This window comes from Electrophorus electricus, chromosome 5 (genome assembly GCF_041902795.1).
Source record: "Electrophorus electricus isolate QZ-2024a chromosome 5, ASM4190279v1, whole genome shotgun sequence".
In the NCBI taxonomy this organism is placed as follows: Eukaryota; Metazoa; Chordata; class Actinopteri; order Gymnotiformes; family Gymnotidae; genus Electrophorus; species Electrophorus electricus.
The window spans coordinates 25,823,730-25,839,925 of record NC_137501.1 but is presented as its reverse complement, the minus strand read 5'-3'; the positions used below and the strand labels follow the sequence as shown (position 1 = coordinate 25,839,925).

Sequence of the window (16,196 nt, the reverse complement as noted above, 5' to 3'; positions counted from 1 at the left end):
TGATTCTGTAGTTACCTTAGTCTGCATATAGATTGCACGCGTATGGTTCAAGGGCTGCTCTGTTGCGTTCGAGTGCCGTGCGTTTGCATGCAAATAGCCACTCCAGAACTCCAAAGCGTCCGCCGAACAGCACGGCGATTCCGCCCGATCGGAAGGGCGCGAGGGGGGAACGTATAGAACTGCGGTTCCTTGCTCACAGTAACGCCGGCCTTGTTTTGGTTTCAGGGGCCCAAAGGGGATGAAGGCAGGATGGTAAGATAACATTAACATTTACATTTACATTTGCGGCACTTAGCAGATGCTCTTATCCAGAGCAACTTACAAAAGTGCTTCGTCATTTACTCATAGAATATATCCTAGTACAGTACAGTAGGTTAGAATCAGATATACCCATTAACTAGAATACTGTTCAAATACAGGGATCACTGTTGATACCTAGAGGTACAAAATACATAAGCTCTATCTTAGACAATGATAAGTGTAATAAACAATAAGAAGTGCTAGTGTTTGTTAAACAACATCAGTGTCATAAACAATACCCTACAATAAATACTAATTTAGTCAGTCAATATAGGAGCAGGGTCAGCGGACATTTAAATATTCCACGAACTGACGGGTCTTCAGTCTGCGTTTGAAGACTGCGAGGGACTCTGATTTCTGGACAGCAAGCGGGAGTTCATGCCACCATCTGGGAGCCAGGACAGAGAATAGGCTCCATGCCTGTATTCCATGAGACCCGAAGCACGGTATTTCAAGCCGAGCCGTGCTCGAGGTCGGAAGTGCTCGAGGTATGGATCGGCTCTTATCTTTTTCTGGTCTGTGCTGCGTCTCATTGACCCAGACTGCGTGGATAGCACAGCTGGCCTGTCCCTCCTCGGATCGCAGCGCGGCGTCCTCCTCGAGAGATCGGGGGGGCAGAGCCTGCCTACCTCACGTAAATATGATGTTTGTCCAAGTAAATATGTCCACTGTCCACGTAAATATGACATTTAAATAAATAATTCCAGTGGCTCCACTCCATTAAGTCGAGTCACATTTATTCACGTAGCGCTTTTTACTACACGAATTGTCACAAAGCAGCACTGCAGACGTATGGGGCCCTAACGAGCGAGCCGACGGCGACCGCAGCAAGGAAAAAGCTCTCTGGGCGAGATTTCGGAGGAAATCTCCAGGGCACCCGTCCTCCTCGGGTAATCCGTCTCGTAGCCGACTACCCCAGGCCGTGCTCCGTCGCCAGTGACAACCGGCATGTATGACAATTAGCTCCGCCGCATGGCTCCGCCCCAGGAGGTCCTCACAACTGTGGAGCTCTATCCCGGGGCCTGTCTGTCAGGCAGACCTCTGTTCCGGACCCCCGCTGTCTACAGACGGAGCTGCTCTGCGATGCCCGTCTGTCTGCACAGCTCCGTTCTTATTTGTGATTAACGGCACTTCTAAGTTGGAAAGTTCAAAGAGAAGACAAACACACACAAAAAAAAACATTTATTATTACATTGTAGTATTATTACATTCTTGCACAATCCACTACTACCACTACTAATATTTAGAACAAATACAATTTTCAATAACATTAAAACTATTAATAAATAATAATAGAAAAAATATGCAGTAGCAATTGCAGAGTACTGTTGTATGAGACCCTGCTGTCAGCGATTGGATCTCCACCATGCAGCAGGTGGTCTGCGGGACCCTGTGCATGCTGTGCCCCGCCCTGCTGCACTCCAAAGCCCCGTTTCTCCACGCTCCAAGGCCCCGCCCCACCACGCTCCAAAGCCCCGCCCTGCTCCAAGTTCCCGCCCCGCCCCGCTCCAAAGCCCCGCCCCGCCCGTTCTAAGACCCCGCCCCGCCCCGCTCCGCTCCATTTCAAGGACCGATGGACTCGTACAGTCATCTTCTCGGCCGAAGACCCCGATTGGAGAAAACGCTTCACGATAGGGCGGTACTTTTCCAGTGCGCCAGGACAGCGCATCCGGAGGGGTCGACCGCCCTCCTAAAGGCGAAGCCCCCCTCTTCATTAGCATGCAGGGTTGCCAGGCTGCTGAAACACACACGCCAGGGTCGGTATTATACACCTGGTCCTCCGGGTGCCGTCCTGGACACACGAGGGGGCAGGCACAAATTCGGCCCCTCTGTCCCGCACTGTGCTCTGTGTGGAGATCAGCTTCTCCTCTCTGTGTGCAGGGCGACGCGGGGCCGATGGGACTGCCAGGCCTCGAGGGGCTGCCCGGCGCCAAGGTACGTCACCCGCTGCTGAGCGGAGCGTATGCATTACACGTGTTACGTGCGTGGGGTACCGATAGAGAGCACGTGTGATAGGACAGAGTAAAATGCAGTAAAATGGTCCAGGACAGAGTAATACTGCAGTAAAATGGTCCAGCTTTCTGTGTCGTAACGGGATGTCAGCGGCTGCGTGACTGGAGCTCGGGGTTGTTTGTGGACCGGGGCAAGAATACACTTGGAACAGGATTCGGACGATTAGTGTGGTTTTGATGTTAAAAATGTAATTTAAGAGGATAATGAAATTATCGAACACGTCCTCAGAGAAAAATTCAAATGTCATTACGCCTTGAATTTATTACATTCCGTCACTTATGACACAGTCAGGCCAAGAAAGCACTTGACTTCAATTGAGTCTAAGTCAGGGTTGTGCGTGTGAGTTACGGGGAATGAGAGGTGAGTCAGAGAAAGAGATAGTGAGAGAGTGAGACAGCGTGACCCCAGGCGGAGCTCCTCCCATCTCTGCCTCCCCGCCGGTGCTCGTGGGAGAACGCGAGCCTGCGCACACTCGGAAGCGTCTCGCATCTCAGCCGCGTGAGCTGTTTACTTTGCAGACACCAAAACCCCAAAGAGAGGTTCATAAATTCAGAGAAGAGGCGACAGGTGGAGAGAGAGTGCGCTACATGCACACACACACACACACACACACACACACACACACACACACTCTGAGAGCCAGTCTGCTTTTGTGAATGTTCTGTGGAGAAGGGGGGATGAGCTTCAAGAAGCCCGGAGCACTTTACTATTAAAGAGACACCGCAACCACACAGTGCTAACGTGGCTTACGACAAACGGGAGCTCGTGGTGTCACTTGGCCCCTCCCCCAGCCAATGCAAAACCATGAATACACCAGTAAGGATGTCCGGGAAAAATGGTGACTCATTTATTTGTGTGGTTGTTGCTTGTGTGTGTTTTAGGGAGAACTAGGTATGCCTGGTCTAGCAGGAGCACAGGGACCTGCTGTAAGTGTGTTTCACACGCACATCACACTGCTAAATTTGATCTCAGTTGGTCTCCGCGTCCAGAGGATGTGGACTTCGTCTCTGGCGCATGTGGTGTAATCTTTACCCAACTAATTAATTACCATCTCCTTTACTTCTCTGTCTGTATCTCCATTTCTCTCTCTCTCTCTCTCTCTCTCTCTCTCTCTCTCTCTCTCTCTCTCTCGCTCTCTCTCGCGCTCTCGTGGTGCACGGCTGGTAGGGAAGGCCTGGCGCTCGCGGGGAGACGGGGACGCCCGGAGAGCCGGTGAGCTTTGCTTGCGGTTGATTCCAGAAGCTCTTGTTGCGAGGTTACCTCGCTCCGCTCCAATCACACTTCCTCCTGTGCCCTTTGTTTCCTCTCAGGGACAGCGAGGGCCCGTGGGAGAGACCGGCTTCCCCGGACCCGAAGGCCCGCCGGGCACACCTGTAAGAGACCGCTTGATGCCTGTTTCCTACACACTTCGCCCACAAATGGCTTGATGATTGAATCGGGTGTTTTAGAGCAAGGGAAATATAGCAAATAAATCAAATCAAGGGAAAAGGAGTCCTGAGACCTTGGGAATGAGAATCCTGAGACCTCGGGAATGACAGTGACAGCCAATCGGCATAACCTAATTTGCATAATGCTAAGTGGCGCCCATTGGCTCATTGTGATTTTTAATGAGATTAAATCCAGGAAAATTGATGGGAGTGATGTTTCCTTTCTGCAGGGAAGACCTGGAAAAGATGGAATTCCTGGATATGAGGTGAGAGGCTTCTCGACAGCACTTATGCCAGAAAAGATACTACAAGTTATTATTTATTTACTTGCTTACTTCCTTATTATTATTTAAATGTAAAAAAAAAAAAAAGCTTGCATTTGTGCACAAGTCCTGGCAAAATCGTTTGTCCCATCTTTTTTTTTTAAGAATGTGAAGCAAATAAAAACATGCCAAGCGAGTTTACGCTCACATGGGCTAAACGGCCCGAGTACGCGCCCTTGTCGTTATGTTTTTGTGCTTCGTGTCTTCACCGGCAGTAAACGTCCTAAGTAAAGCCCAGTTTCACACACCCTCAGAGCAAAGGGGCGATCCTGAAGTCACACAGGCACGCGAGACAAAAAAAGAGACCAGGACGAGGCGAAAACGAGGGAAGTGGGATAGCCAGACGGTGGGGTGGGAAAAAAAAAAAAAAAAAACATCAAACAAGACATGGAAGACAGAGGCTGGAGAACTCCGAACGAGTCTCCGCCGAGAACTTGACAAACACAAGAGAACTCGCACAGGGAACGGACAACAGATGATTTCAGTAGACAGGGGATTTTGGGACGGATAGGAGGGTTACGGGGGATGCGGTCCGTGGGCGGCGTGCCGGGAGGAGAAAAAGTTTCTGATCAGAGTGGGAAGAAAAGACGCACCTGACTCGGGCGATGGCGCTATGATCAGACGTCTTTTGTTTTTGATGTCTGGCTGTCTGTAAGGCAGCGTTACTAGTTAGCAAGGAAGTACGAACTTAAATTTAAAGTATGTGCGTCTCGGTGTGGGGTGGGCTCGGGGGGGAGGCTGATGCAAGTTTGCTGAAGTGCTGCTTTCTTGAAAAAAAGTTAAAACTACTGTCTGTGAATCAAGCATGGGATGGTACTGATCTCGCTAACTTGGGGTGTTTTGGGTGGACCGATTCTTGCCCCTCTCTCTCTCTCTCTCTCTCTCTCTCTCTCTCTCTCCATCTCTCTCTCCATCTCTCTCTCTCTCTCTCTCTCTCTCTCTCTCTGTGACTCACATGAAAGCGCACGAAAGTTATTAGTTTTTGAGGGCTTTTAACGATACCTTCTCTCCCTAACCATATCTCTAACGCTCTCTTAAGGGGATTAAATGTTAGCCACGCCGGGCAGTATTTTATGAATAATGCACTCCGACGCTAATTAGATGCTCCGGCGCCAAACGGGAAATCGTAGCTTGCTGTACCGTTAGGAAAATGTTCTGTGATGCTGGGTCTGGATGGTAGGTGGACGTAGGCTGCTACTGCGGCACCTTACTGACTGGCAGACGTATCCAAGCGTGCACACACGCACACACACACACATAAGCCTATAGAGATGTCTATAGAGAGAGATGTACGTATGTGTGTGTGCCCTGATCCGTGACGTGTCTGCCACGGTGAGAAACAACAAGGCTGCCTAAATGCGCCGTGTTTACATCTCCGAATCCTAATTAGGTAAAGTCGGATGGAGCGGCACGTCGGAGGCGTGGTGGCTGTCGGTTTATTAGAAGGAGATTGACCGTAGGTCGACGTGGCATTATTTTCACATCCATCTGCGTCATCCTCCTCTCAAATGGCGTGACTCTGTGGCTCATGGGCTTCTGGGGCTCTCATCAATATTTTCCTCTCTCTCTCTCTCTCTCTCTCTCTTTCTGTGTCTCTCTCGCTCACTCTCTCGCTCTCTTTTCACTGCCCCTACAAGTCCCTCCCTCCCTCTGTCTCTTCCTCAGCGATACAACAGTGCCATCTAGCAGGATGTTTTCCCGTTCTCTGCTCGCCGTCCGTGGTTGGACCAGCGGGGGCAAAACTGGTGGGAGGTGGGAGCCGTTGGCCGGGGGGGAGGGGGGGAGAGAGAGAGAGAGAGAGAGAGAGAGAGAGAGAGAGAGAGAGAGATTCACAGACACCCTGCTTTGGAATGCTGCATTGGGTCTACGGTAATGGGGCCAGAGAATTTTAATGCAAAGGTGCTCTGAAAGGAGATTGTACAGACTTGGACGCTGGAGACAGAATCGGCAGAGGAGAGAGAAGGGAGTGGGATGTGGGATTTTTGGAGCGTAACACGCTTTAAGCACCAGCAACAGGTCGCTCCTCTCTAGCAGAGTCAACCAGAGCCTGAGGGATCAGGGATTGGACGGGAAGCCCGTGCGGGGGAGGGGGGGGGAGCCCACTAGGTGAGAAACGGAATTCTGGAACAGTCGGCGTGAAGGCGCGATGTCGGCGCGCATGCCGGGTACAGAGGTTCATATCCCCCCGGGGGCCGGACGGGTTCCCGGGACCCCGCCCCCGTCGACCGGCCCCTGCCCACACAGATCCGCCTCCGGGTAATTTCCTCTTTCTTCTCTTTCCCGCAGGGGGCCACCGGCAGGCCAGGCGACAGGGGTGCCAAAGGAGAGCGGGTAAGGTCTCAACAGTCCCGGGAGACGGAACTCCCGGGCAGAGGCCAGGTTTCCGATTGATCGATCGCCGTGAGTGCCAGGTGCCGTACCGCCGTTCACCTTGACCGCTTGGTTGTCGACGTTTGCAGGGGGATCCGGGAATTCCTGGCGAGCGAGGCGTTCAGGGAGAGAGGGGACGACCCGGAGAAACGGGCCCTTCTGGAGCCCAGGGACCACCCGGAGACAAGGGCGAGCCAGGCCTGCCTGGTTTGCTGGGGACGTTTAATCCACTGGTATGTATCTCCTGTTCCAACCTGTGTGACGAAATAGCAGCCATATGGTTTATATGATTGGGGGGGAGGTCCTTGTGTCGTTGATTGGTTATTAGAATTCAACTGTATAAATAGAAAGGAAAGACTCAACAAAGCAACCTGGCACACACTTTATCGGGAACATTTACTTCTTCAAAACTTTTCGAGTGTAGACTTAAAAAGACGGACTTGAAAACAGCTTGACTCCTGTGACTCTTAAAAACGAGAATCATACATCGAATATTAGCAAAAGTTAGCACAGCCCTCCCGGAACCTGAAGCTGTACGGCTTTAGTCGGTTCTGCCCGGCGGCCGATCGGATGTGGGTGGGTCCAGCATGGCAGAAGCCGGGGCGGAGAAAGCGATCGGCACAAGGAGCCTCGACGCGGCTCCTTGTCTTAGCGGGCTGCGAGCGACGTTACCCGATTCTGAAAAAGGCGAGGGTGGAGCGCTAACGTGAGGCCGATAGCGAAACGAGGAACGCGGCCGTAGCGGCGGCGCAGCTGAGGGGGTTCCGGAAGGCCGCGACGGATGGCAGGTTGATTTAAGCAGCCAGTCGGACGGTCGGATGGGGGGAAGCCGGGCGGGAAAGACCGCTGGAGCGCAAGCAGCAGTTGGAAGCTTGTTTTGGCAGGCCCGATGATTGCAGCGTCGCCGAGGAAGCCACTCGTTCGGTCGCCTGAGCCGAGTAATTACAACAGTGTAGGGAACAAGTACTCTGGGCCAAAGTCGGACACACAGACGTTAATGAAGCGCCCCTTCCTCGCCCTACACTCGCAGCCGAGCGCGGGAGACCCGACAGTTGAGTCTCCTCGGGTCAAACCCCCCCCCCCCCTCCCGATCCCCCCAGGTGGAGACCTCTCATGGTGGCTGTGGGTGGTGTACGTGTGCTTGCGGCAGTGTCAGGGTGTGGGCGGGGAGGGCGTGCGGGTGTGTAGTGGCGCCTGGCGCCGTGCAGAGAAAAAACACCCCCCTCCCCCCACACACGCCTCCGTATTCGCGTTCAGAGAGAAGTGTTACATAACGATGTCAGAAATGGAACACGTTGTTTTAGCGCGGAAGAGCAGCAGGCTCAGAGGTAGACGCTGCTCACACAGGACTTGGCTATCATGGCGTAAACAAACACACCACCAACCCACACGCACACACACGCACACACACAGCCACGGGCGATTTAAATGTTTTTAATGTAAAAGTTGTTTACAAGACTCGTTATAAATGATATATGGTAAAAACGCTCCAGAAAGCAGCAAGACGTCCGAAGATCAGAAGCAAAGCGGCGAGGCGCGACACGCAAGTAGCTGCGGAGGTGCGTCCTCTCCATTCATTCCGCTCGGAAAACCGGCTCCCTCGAAATCCCTGCCCGTGCCAGTGGCGGCCGGCGGAACGCCGACCTCCCGCGCCACCGCCGTACCCGCTGTGAACGTGACGTGAACCCTCGCCGTTGCCTCGCCTCGCTCGCCCATTCCCGGCGTTCCACTGCCAGTGTCCTACTCTAATTCCCGTTGTTTTCCGTCTCCAGAGCGACGCAGGCGTCATGGAGGAAATAAGAAAGCTCATCCGAAACGAAGTGGCCCGTGTGTTCGAAGGTGCGTACGCCCCTGCCGCCGCCGTGTTGTCCTGGAGGTTTCAGTTTATCAGTCATGTGCTGTGTCGAGAGGTTTGTTAGATGAACTCCGACCCTAAAGAGCTTCTAATGATGTGAGAAAGCTGTGTCCTGGTGGTGCGGTTACCTGGATACTGCTTGTTACATTCATTCAAATTGTAAAATCCTTTTTACACTGTCAGTGTACCAGAGCTTAGCCATTTTACCTATTGCTAATATTCCGGGAATTCTGGGAATTTTGCAGAGAGATTGTCAAGTTCCGCCGCGCTGCAGAAGACGCCGGCGGCCATTTTGGCCGCGCACGGCCGAGAGGGTCCCCCGGGGCCCCCTGGGAATGACGGCTCCCCGGGACCCCCTGGAGAGCCAGGCCCCCCGGGCCCTCGAGGTAGGAGCCAAAGGTTATCGGACTGAAGACGTGTAGTGATGCCTGCTTCCCTGCCAGCTATCGCAAGAGCCTTTACCCGGAACTCTTTCATGTGTCCTCGCGGAAGTCTAGTGCAGCTCCTAATAGCTGAGATCATATCTAATGTGTGTGTGTGTGTGTGTGTGTGTGTGTGTGTGTGTGTGTGTGTGTGTGTGTGTGTGCGTGAGACTGAGAGTAAGCGTGACGGAGAGACAGAGAGAGGGAAAGAGAGAGCATCTGTTTGGGCTGCGTCTGCCTGTGTTGCGCTGCTACAGCCCGCCTCTCTGAGGCTCTTTCCGGCCACAGCGCTCCGGGTTCCGTGCTCACCCGAGCCGAACCGAGGCGGGAAAAGGTGTAGCACCCCCTCTCCCGCCCTCCCGCGTCTCCCGGCTGAGCGTGTCGCCGGGGGGAGGGACACCCCCCCCCCCCAGTAATATCAAGCTCTGGATCCTGTCTTTATGAGCGAGAGAAACCATGGTGACAGCCAATCAACAGGCCCCGGGGCCATTCAACAGACCCCGGGGCCCTCCTCCCCCGGTTCGTCACTTCCGTCGCCGGCCCGGCGCTGTGGAGCTGAAGAACCAGAGTAGAACCAGCCTGTCGTCCTGAAGAGGCGGTCCTTTTGGCTCCCGTCCCAAGCGCGTACGCCTCTACCTCACGGCGCCAGCCTGCAGCGTTCGTGTGCGGTACCGGAGGCGACGGTGACAGACCGCGCCGGGCCACCCAGCGTCGCGTGCCACTTCCCACGCTGAGACTCCGTGAATTTCTCGGGGTGCTTTTCCCTTTGTTTACGCGCCGCTGTTTTACTAACCGTTTTACTAAAGAAAAGCAAACAAAGTTCAGTCTCTTGGTAGATCAGTCATTTAAAACTTTTAAAATACGGTTGTTGTCGAGCCCTCACTTTGAGCCGGGCTGTAATACCTCCTCATTACTTCCCTTTACCCTTCACTAGGTTCGGGCCTCCCTCGGAACATCCGATTCGAATAGTTTACGGAGAAAAATATGCCGGATATCCGTGGTCTTTCTCACGGCAGAAACGCTCCGATTTGACCAGGTCTGCTCTCAAGCAAGTCTGGCTCAGATTTGCAGACGTTGTGGTCTGGATGCGCCTGAGCGCAATCAGTCTTTTTTATATATAAGCAGTTTCTTTCGATGTCTAAAAGGATCTTTGAAAACTATGCTGACAGGGAATTGTAAATAATGCTTCACGCTCAAGCGCTCCACACCAATAAGTGCTTTTTTCATTTTGGTTTTGAGTGGTTTCTTATCCCGTTTTCTGCAGTATACCTGTTTTCATTACATTGTTACATAATGTGTATATATATATATATATATATGTTTTCCAGCATGTTTTATTTGAATTGATGTAACATTATTAAACCTACTTATGCAATAATTGTACTTTTTATTCTCATGCACGTTTGTTTTCATGCTTTTATATATCGTTGGGATCATTTCATTTATTTTTACTTTGTCTAGCAACAAGTTTATTCTTGACACTTTATTCAAATGTATCGCATTCATCATCTTTAACGAAACTGATAACTCCTCGACTTTCCCCTGCTTTACAAGAATACTAATATTTACAGGACTTAACTGAGTGCCCCTCGTTGCGTAATGGGGTTTGACGAGAAGCAGTGTACCAGCCTTTGTTTCTGTTAATCTTCACAGTTTATGCGTTCAGCTGATCCTAACAGTCATCTGCAAATACATTTGGCCAGTTTGTTCAGGTAATAAACAAAGACTGCGTGCCAATATGGTAATATGTGGTAACATTTGGAAAATATGTGTGTTTCCATAAAATAGTGGAGCTGTAGCCACTACTTAACATGAAAGTGAGTGTTTATAATCCGAGGCGAAAGTATACAGTACTTCATATATTTCACACATTCATTTTTCAAAGTAAAAGTCCAGTGTCCGTAGAGAACAGCAAGGCCACAGTTTGCAGCCATTGTGTTGACCAATCCGCTTCCCTGCCACGCCGAGACTTGAGCAGTCTGTGCAACCGCAGGGAGCCATGACTTAATGTCAAAGGTACAGTGCTGGTCTCCCCATGGAATGTCATCTCTCATTTGAATGTGCCATGGTGTGCTCCCAGCATAGGCACGCACTTGGGTCTCTGTGTATGTGTATGTGTGTGTGAGTGACAGAGTAGCTTAAGTGAATGGTTCAGGTGCCGTTTCTCCACCAGGCCACTAGGGGTGCCATATGTAGTGTTGCCATAGTGCGTGCGGACATGCTGCACTGGACTGAATGGGGCAGTGGAGAACGTGCTTGTAGTTTCTTGCGGGACTGCTGTGATGTGCGTATTGGCACTTGTGGGTAGCGTGGTGGCCTGCATGCCGAGACATCCTCCGACTCGTTGGGGTAGTGCGTGAACCTGTACGGGACTGCATTTGCTCTCTTCTAATTTGTTTTTTTTGTTTGTTTTGTTTTGTTTTTCGTTGTTGTTGTTTGCATCTGTAGCTGTGCCTGTACCGTCTTTTCATTTACGTGTCTTGCATCTGCAACAGTGTTGTGGGTATGTGCGATAATCCACCACCAGAAAGCAAGGGTTCAAGATTTGAAACTTTACTGAAGGGAGAGTCGTTCATGGGTAGCGCTCAGATTGGACACTCTGCTCACAAATATGGATTAACAGTTTTCTGCAAATTGACAATATTACAAAGCAAGTTTTTTTCTCAAGAGATTTTCAGGTCAAGATTTTCAAGTCAGCTTTATTGTCAACCCTGTTAATTGTTAGCAATTAATTCATTTCTAGCACAATGATAATTTAGGAATAAAATGCTCCTAAGGCTGGGCATTGATAGGATCAACTTTATAAGGGTTTCTAGAATGTGTTTGTTTGTTTGTTTGTTTGTTTGCCTGTATTTCCTATATGAGTAACATGCCTTACTCTTCGGAGTTTAAGATATGCTGTATGTGGTTGGTGGATCTGGGACCTGTGTGTGTGTGTGTGTGTGTGTGTGTGCAGGTTACCGAGGGCAGAAAGGAGAGAGGGGTCAGCTAGGCTTGGGGGTTCCAGGAGAAGCCGGCCCTGCGGGACCCCCAGGTGGGTGCTCCTTTCTGTAAGATGGACTTGTCCAGCAAAATGAAGTCTTCCTAAACTTCCTAACCCCTCAGACAAGGACGATTGTGAAGAGACAGTCCTCTCAGGGACATGTTTAAGCACACCTGAGAGGCTCGTCTTTTCGTGAACTTTCTTGTTTTTGTTTTGTTCTTGTAAAGCAAAGAACGGTGTTTAAAGGTATTTAAAACAGTTTAAATACCTTTAAACAAATGAGTATTTGACAGGTCTTAATGAATGTAACAAGTAATAGAAGCTTTCGAGATGTCGAGAGTGGGTTGTTTCTCCGATATTAAACGATGGGCTCTAGGCAGTCAACACACACACACACACACACACACACACACACACACACACACACACACACACACTGCCAATGACAATTTACATGGAGTGTGTGTTTATACGCATACATGCGAGTGTGTGTGTGTGTGTGTGTGTGTGTGTGTGTGTGTGTGTGTGTGTGTGTGTGTAGACTGCATCATCCACATGAACGTGGCTTCTACTTGTCTGTCTTCATAGGTCCGCCAGGAACTGGCGTACCTGGCCCCCCAGGGCCCCAGGGCCCACACGGGCGGTGCGACCCAGCCGACTGCCTGCACCCCTTCCCCCGTGCCTTCCCCCGCAACCGCCGCCACACCTAGAGCCCACCCCGCCCCACCCCCCTGCACCTCTCCGGCCTATCCCCAGCATGCGTGCCTCCACAGCAGGCTACACCCTCCTCCCCGAACCTCAAGCTCGGAGAAGCCACCGGCGGAGGAGGCAGAGGCGCGGCCATCCCTCCTAAATCGCTCCGCCCTCCGTTACGTTTTGCAGAAGCGATTAGTCCCGTCTGGTTGCCATCGTCACTGGGGCAGCATCGCAGTCCTAACACCATATTTATAGATTTGCGTTGCGGTCCCCTGTGAGTAAACAAATGCATTCCATATTTTCTGCTTCTGTTTTTTTTTCATTTCTTGTTGTTGAGGGTGCAGGATGTATAAGCTAGGTGACACAAGAAATCCTATTTACCTCGGCTTTTTTTTTTTTTTTGGCCAGCTGAGAAGAAGAGTTATATGGTTTGAGTTATATTGCGAAGGAACTATGCAATCTTAAGAAGAGCATGTATATAGTATCAAATGTTGTGCAAGATATTGTAGCAAATCTAGTTCAACGTGTACATACTTTTCTGTTTTTCCTTTTTTTTATTTGTATCAAGATTGAAGAACCTGAAGGACACGTAATGGCTAAGTTCTCACCCTGATGGTTCAGAGTGCGTTTCATTTACTGCCAAAGCGATTACCGCGGGTCGCGCGATAGCCATTTAAACCCATTTAAGCCCGGTTTCCTGTCCAAGTTTGTGATCTCTCTCTTTTCGTAAGTACTGGGACCCGAGGGTGCATAGGCGTGTTGTGCACGGAATGCAAAAAACAAAATGAATGAATAACCCAGCAGTCTCACTATACGCGAGAGCAGACGGCACTGGTCTGTTTTCCTGCCTGCAGTGGTAGGGAGGGTCTGTTGCCAGGACACTCAGTGCTTCAGCGGTGCTGCATGTACTGTACATTTTGACATGGCCATTTCCTACGTGCAAACGCTCTCACCCTGTGGTTTGTTTTTTAATCGATTCATTATTATTTCACAGTGTATATGAGGTTTCTTTTTTTCTGGTGTGGGTACTCTTTCGAGGTACTTGAATTCTTTTTGTTGTGGTTTGGTTTCTTTTTTTTTTATAAACGTTTTATTTGTTTTTCACTGTTGTACATTTTTCTATATGCACCCAGAATGTGTCTTAAGCGTGTATTTCTTTGTACATGAATTATTTATTTGTGCTTTGATTTTGCAAAGGGTTGGGGATTAGCAACATTTTGCGTTGTTTTAATTTGAAAGCACCTCTTCGGACACGTGCGGGCTTCTACTTTGTTGTGGGGTTGTTTTTTTTTAACCTGCTGAGATTTCTGAGGCCCCGCGGCGCTGACCGACACCTACGTCACGTGCGTGACACATGTAGCGATCTTCGGTGAGGGCTTTTCTTTGATTTCCAACCCCCCACCGTTATTAAGCCTCCACTTTCATGTTCTCGCTTTCTTCTGGTTTTCATGCATTCGCCAAAGACTCAAACAAGATAGCGGAGATTCGTTGTGTTTTAGTCGGCACCGCGCGAGTGCTGCATCAGGGTGCTACTTTTCTGAAGTGGGACAGGCTCAGATAACTGCATGTTTACATTTGTCTTCTGAAGTTTCCGTCACAGTTCAGGACGTCGTTTCAAATTCACCCCGGGAGTTCACGCAGAGTCGCTGGACTTCGCACCCGGAGGTCCGTGAGTGTTTCGTCCAGGCTTTGGACCCGTCGGGTCGAAGAGGAAGAGCTTCGGCGCGTGGCAGCGCTTGGGAGTCCGAGGGAGAGGGCGGACGCTCTCAAACGCGTTTTTAGTCAGATCCGTCACCGATGGCATGGAGGTGGCCTCTTGGGTCACGATGATGGCCATCATTTTGGGTCCATTACCTCGTGATTGTGGATCTCATGCTTTTCTTCAGTGTACATTCCCAGGCCAAACCAAAGATGTACCTCTGGGGCTTGTATTTGTTCGAGCTTGCTCGCAACACGGTGGTTGTTCCGCGGCCGCAGAAATTCTGATTGTAGATCAGCTGCGAAATCATGTGAGTCAGTACGGACAAATAAAAGCCTGATCTCTGATCAGTGTTCCTGCTTGGCAGTTTACCAATACTGGCCTTTATTAAGACAACCTAAGATAGCTACCTATCCGATGTCCTAAATCCCCTGCTTATTATGAAAACCTCACCTGCCTTAATGGCTATTACACCACTTAGCTAATAAATAAACATAGGGATGGGATCCAGTAGGGTTTGGTACTTTCTCTGTTCTAGCCAATTACCTGATTAGTTGAATCTGGGGCCTTTGAGCACGGAATTCACTAAACCGTGCCTTGAGAGAGCTGAGACGGACACCCGGCATACCTTATCACAGTATCCGGTAAAAAGGCGTAAATCAATATCCATTTTGGGCCCACGGAAAAGCGTCGAGCTGTGGTCCAGCTTGCTTAATGTCTACTTAAGTCACAGATCGACTGCATTGCAGTGAAAAAGCATCAATCCGTCTCATTTTTGAAATGGCCCTGTTTGGACAGAAAAGGCTCCCGTGAATGATAAGAAATGTCTGATGAAACCGCGGCCGTATCCCGCCACGGTAAATTACGCCCACCCGTGTAATTCACCACGCTCCGCCAGTCCCAGAGAGAACAAGCCTTGCGATTGGCTTAACAGCCTCTCAGGAAATGTCATCCTGCACACCCTTTGACTCACGCCGGCCTAATCAGCATGCAAGCGTGTTCTGAGGTTTTTACTCAATGGCAAGTTTAAGTGATTCACACGAAGATAACCGGGAGCCATATATTTTTTTCTGTGTGCTTAAAGCTTCGTTGGGCGTACGCAGACCTTAACCACATGTAGCGATAGCAGCGCCGACTCTCCCGCTCTGAATTTCGGTAATGGTGATGGTTTGTGCCAAACGGATGCACATAAGGGATCATGTTTACAGCAAGTCCGACAGCTCGGAAAATATGTTCCTAAAACAAACTGGTTTTCATTTGAATGAAAGAAAGATTTGGTTTGGTTTTGCTTTTTCCTTTTTGGTCATATTAACAAAATCATACATCCATGTATATGTTAGGCTGATTAAAGCTATTTGCACCAAACTTGTAATATCTATCGCGGTGGTTACTTTTGTAATCATACATGCACGGAAACCATGTACTGTGTTTGTATGTATTATTATGGCTTCTTAATTCATCTGAATTGGTCATGCCGGTGACAACATCCATTTAATGAGACTAATAAACACTGTCCATATCATTGCAGAAAATGATGTTTTCATATCAAAACCTCCAAGAGGTTCTGTTAATATGTATCGTGTCTTTTAAATTGACTTTGTGATTTTCTTCATGCTGTTCTAATTACAGATGTAAATGTTGCTTTCAGCTTTTGAATGTATTCTTATTTAGCATGTTAATTAAAATGTAAAAAAATGTTATTACAATTAGTAATCTAGTGTATCATCCTACTGAGTGTTTACTTTGTAAGATACAGAAACATATTCAGTCCTGATATATTTTCAGACATTCAGTTTTCTAAATTCATTCAGTGGGTTTTATCAGTTCTTTTTTCACTCCAGATTTTGTCTTGTTTCTCAGTTTTGACATGAAATGGAGTGCTGAGTTTCTGACAAACTTCTCACCAAATAAAGTTTTTTTGCTTTGATCATTTTGTTATATTTGAACACTTTCAGGTTTATTTTGCAGCGACATTCTTATTTAATGTTTTATTTAATGCCTGATATTGCATTTGTTGTTTTCTTTGACATCTTTTCCATGTGAAGACTGTAATTTGTGTCAAAAATATACAAAATAAAATCATGTGTGCCCGAAAAGAATTTTGTTGT

General features: G+C 49.3%; 1 protein-coding gene across 5 annotated transcripts in view; it reads left to right on the top strand.

The window, feature by feature from the left end:
• Positions 1-16,187, top strand: part of LOC113581419 (collagen alpha-1(XIX) chain) — an 85,787-nt gene extending 69,600 nt beyond the window's left edge. For all 5 annotated transcript variants that reach the window (XM_081714582.1, XM_081714581.1, XM_081714580.1 and 2 more), the window contains 12 exons: positions 226-252; positions 2,182-2,235; positions 3,195-3,239; positions 3,481-3,525; positions 3,624-3,686; positions 3,971-4,006; positions 6,350-6,394; positions 6,523-6,666; positions 8,206-8,272; positions 8,534-8,674; positions 11,667-11,744; positions 12,282-16,187. In XM_081714582.1, the coding sequence (XP_081570708.1) occupies positions 226-252; positions 2,182-2,235; positions 3,195-3,239; positions 3,481-3,525; positions 3,624-3,686; positions 3,971-4,006; positions 6,350-6,394; positions 6,523-6,666; positions 8,206-8,272; positions 8,534-8,674; positions 11,667-11,744; positions 12,282-12,403 (867 nt within the window). In that variant the 3' untranslated portion in view covers positions 12,404-16,187. The remainder of the gene's footprint in view (positions 1-225; positions 253-2,181; positions 2,236-3,194; positions 3,240-3,480; positions 3,526-3,623; positions 3,687-3,970; positions 4,007-6,349; positions 6,395-6,522; positions 6,667-8,205; positions 8,273-8,533; positions 8,675-11,666; positions 11,745-12,281) is intronic.
• The last annotated feature ends 9 nt before the right edge of the window (positions 16,188-16,196 follow it).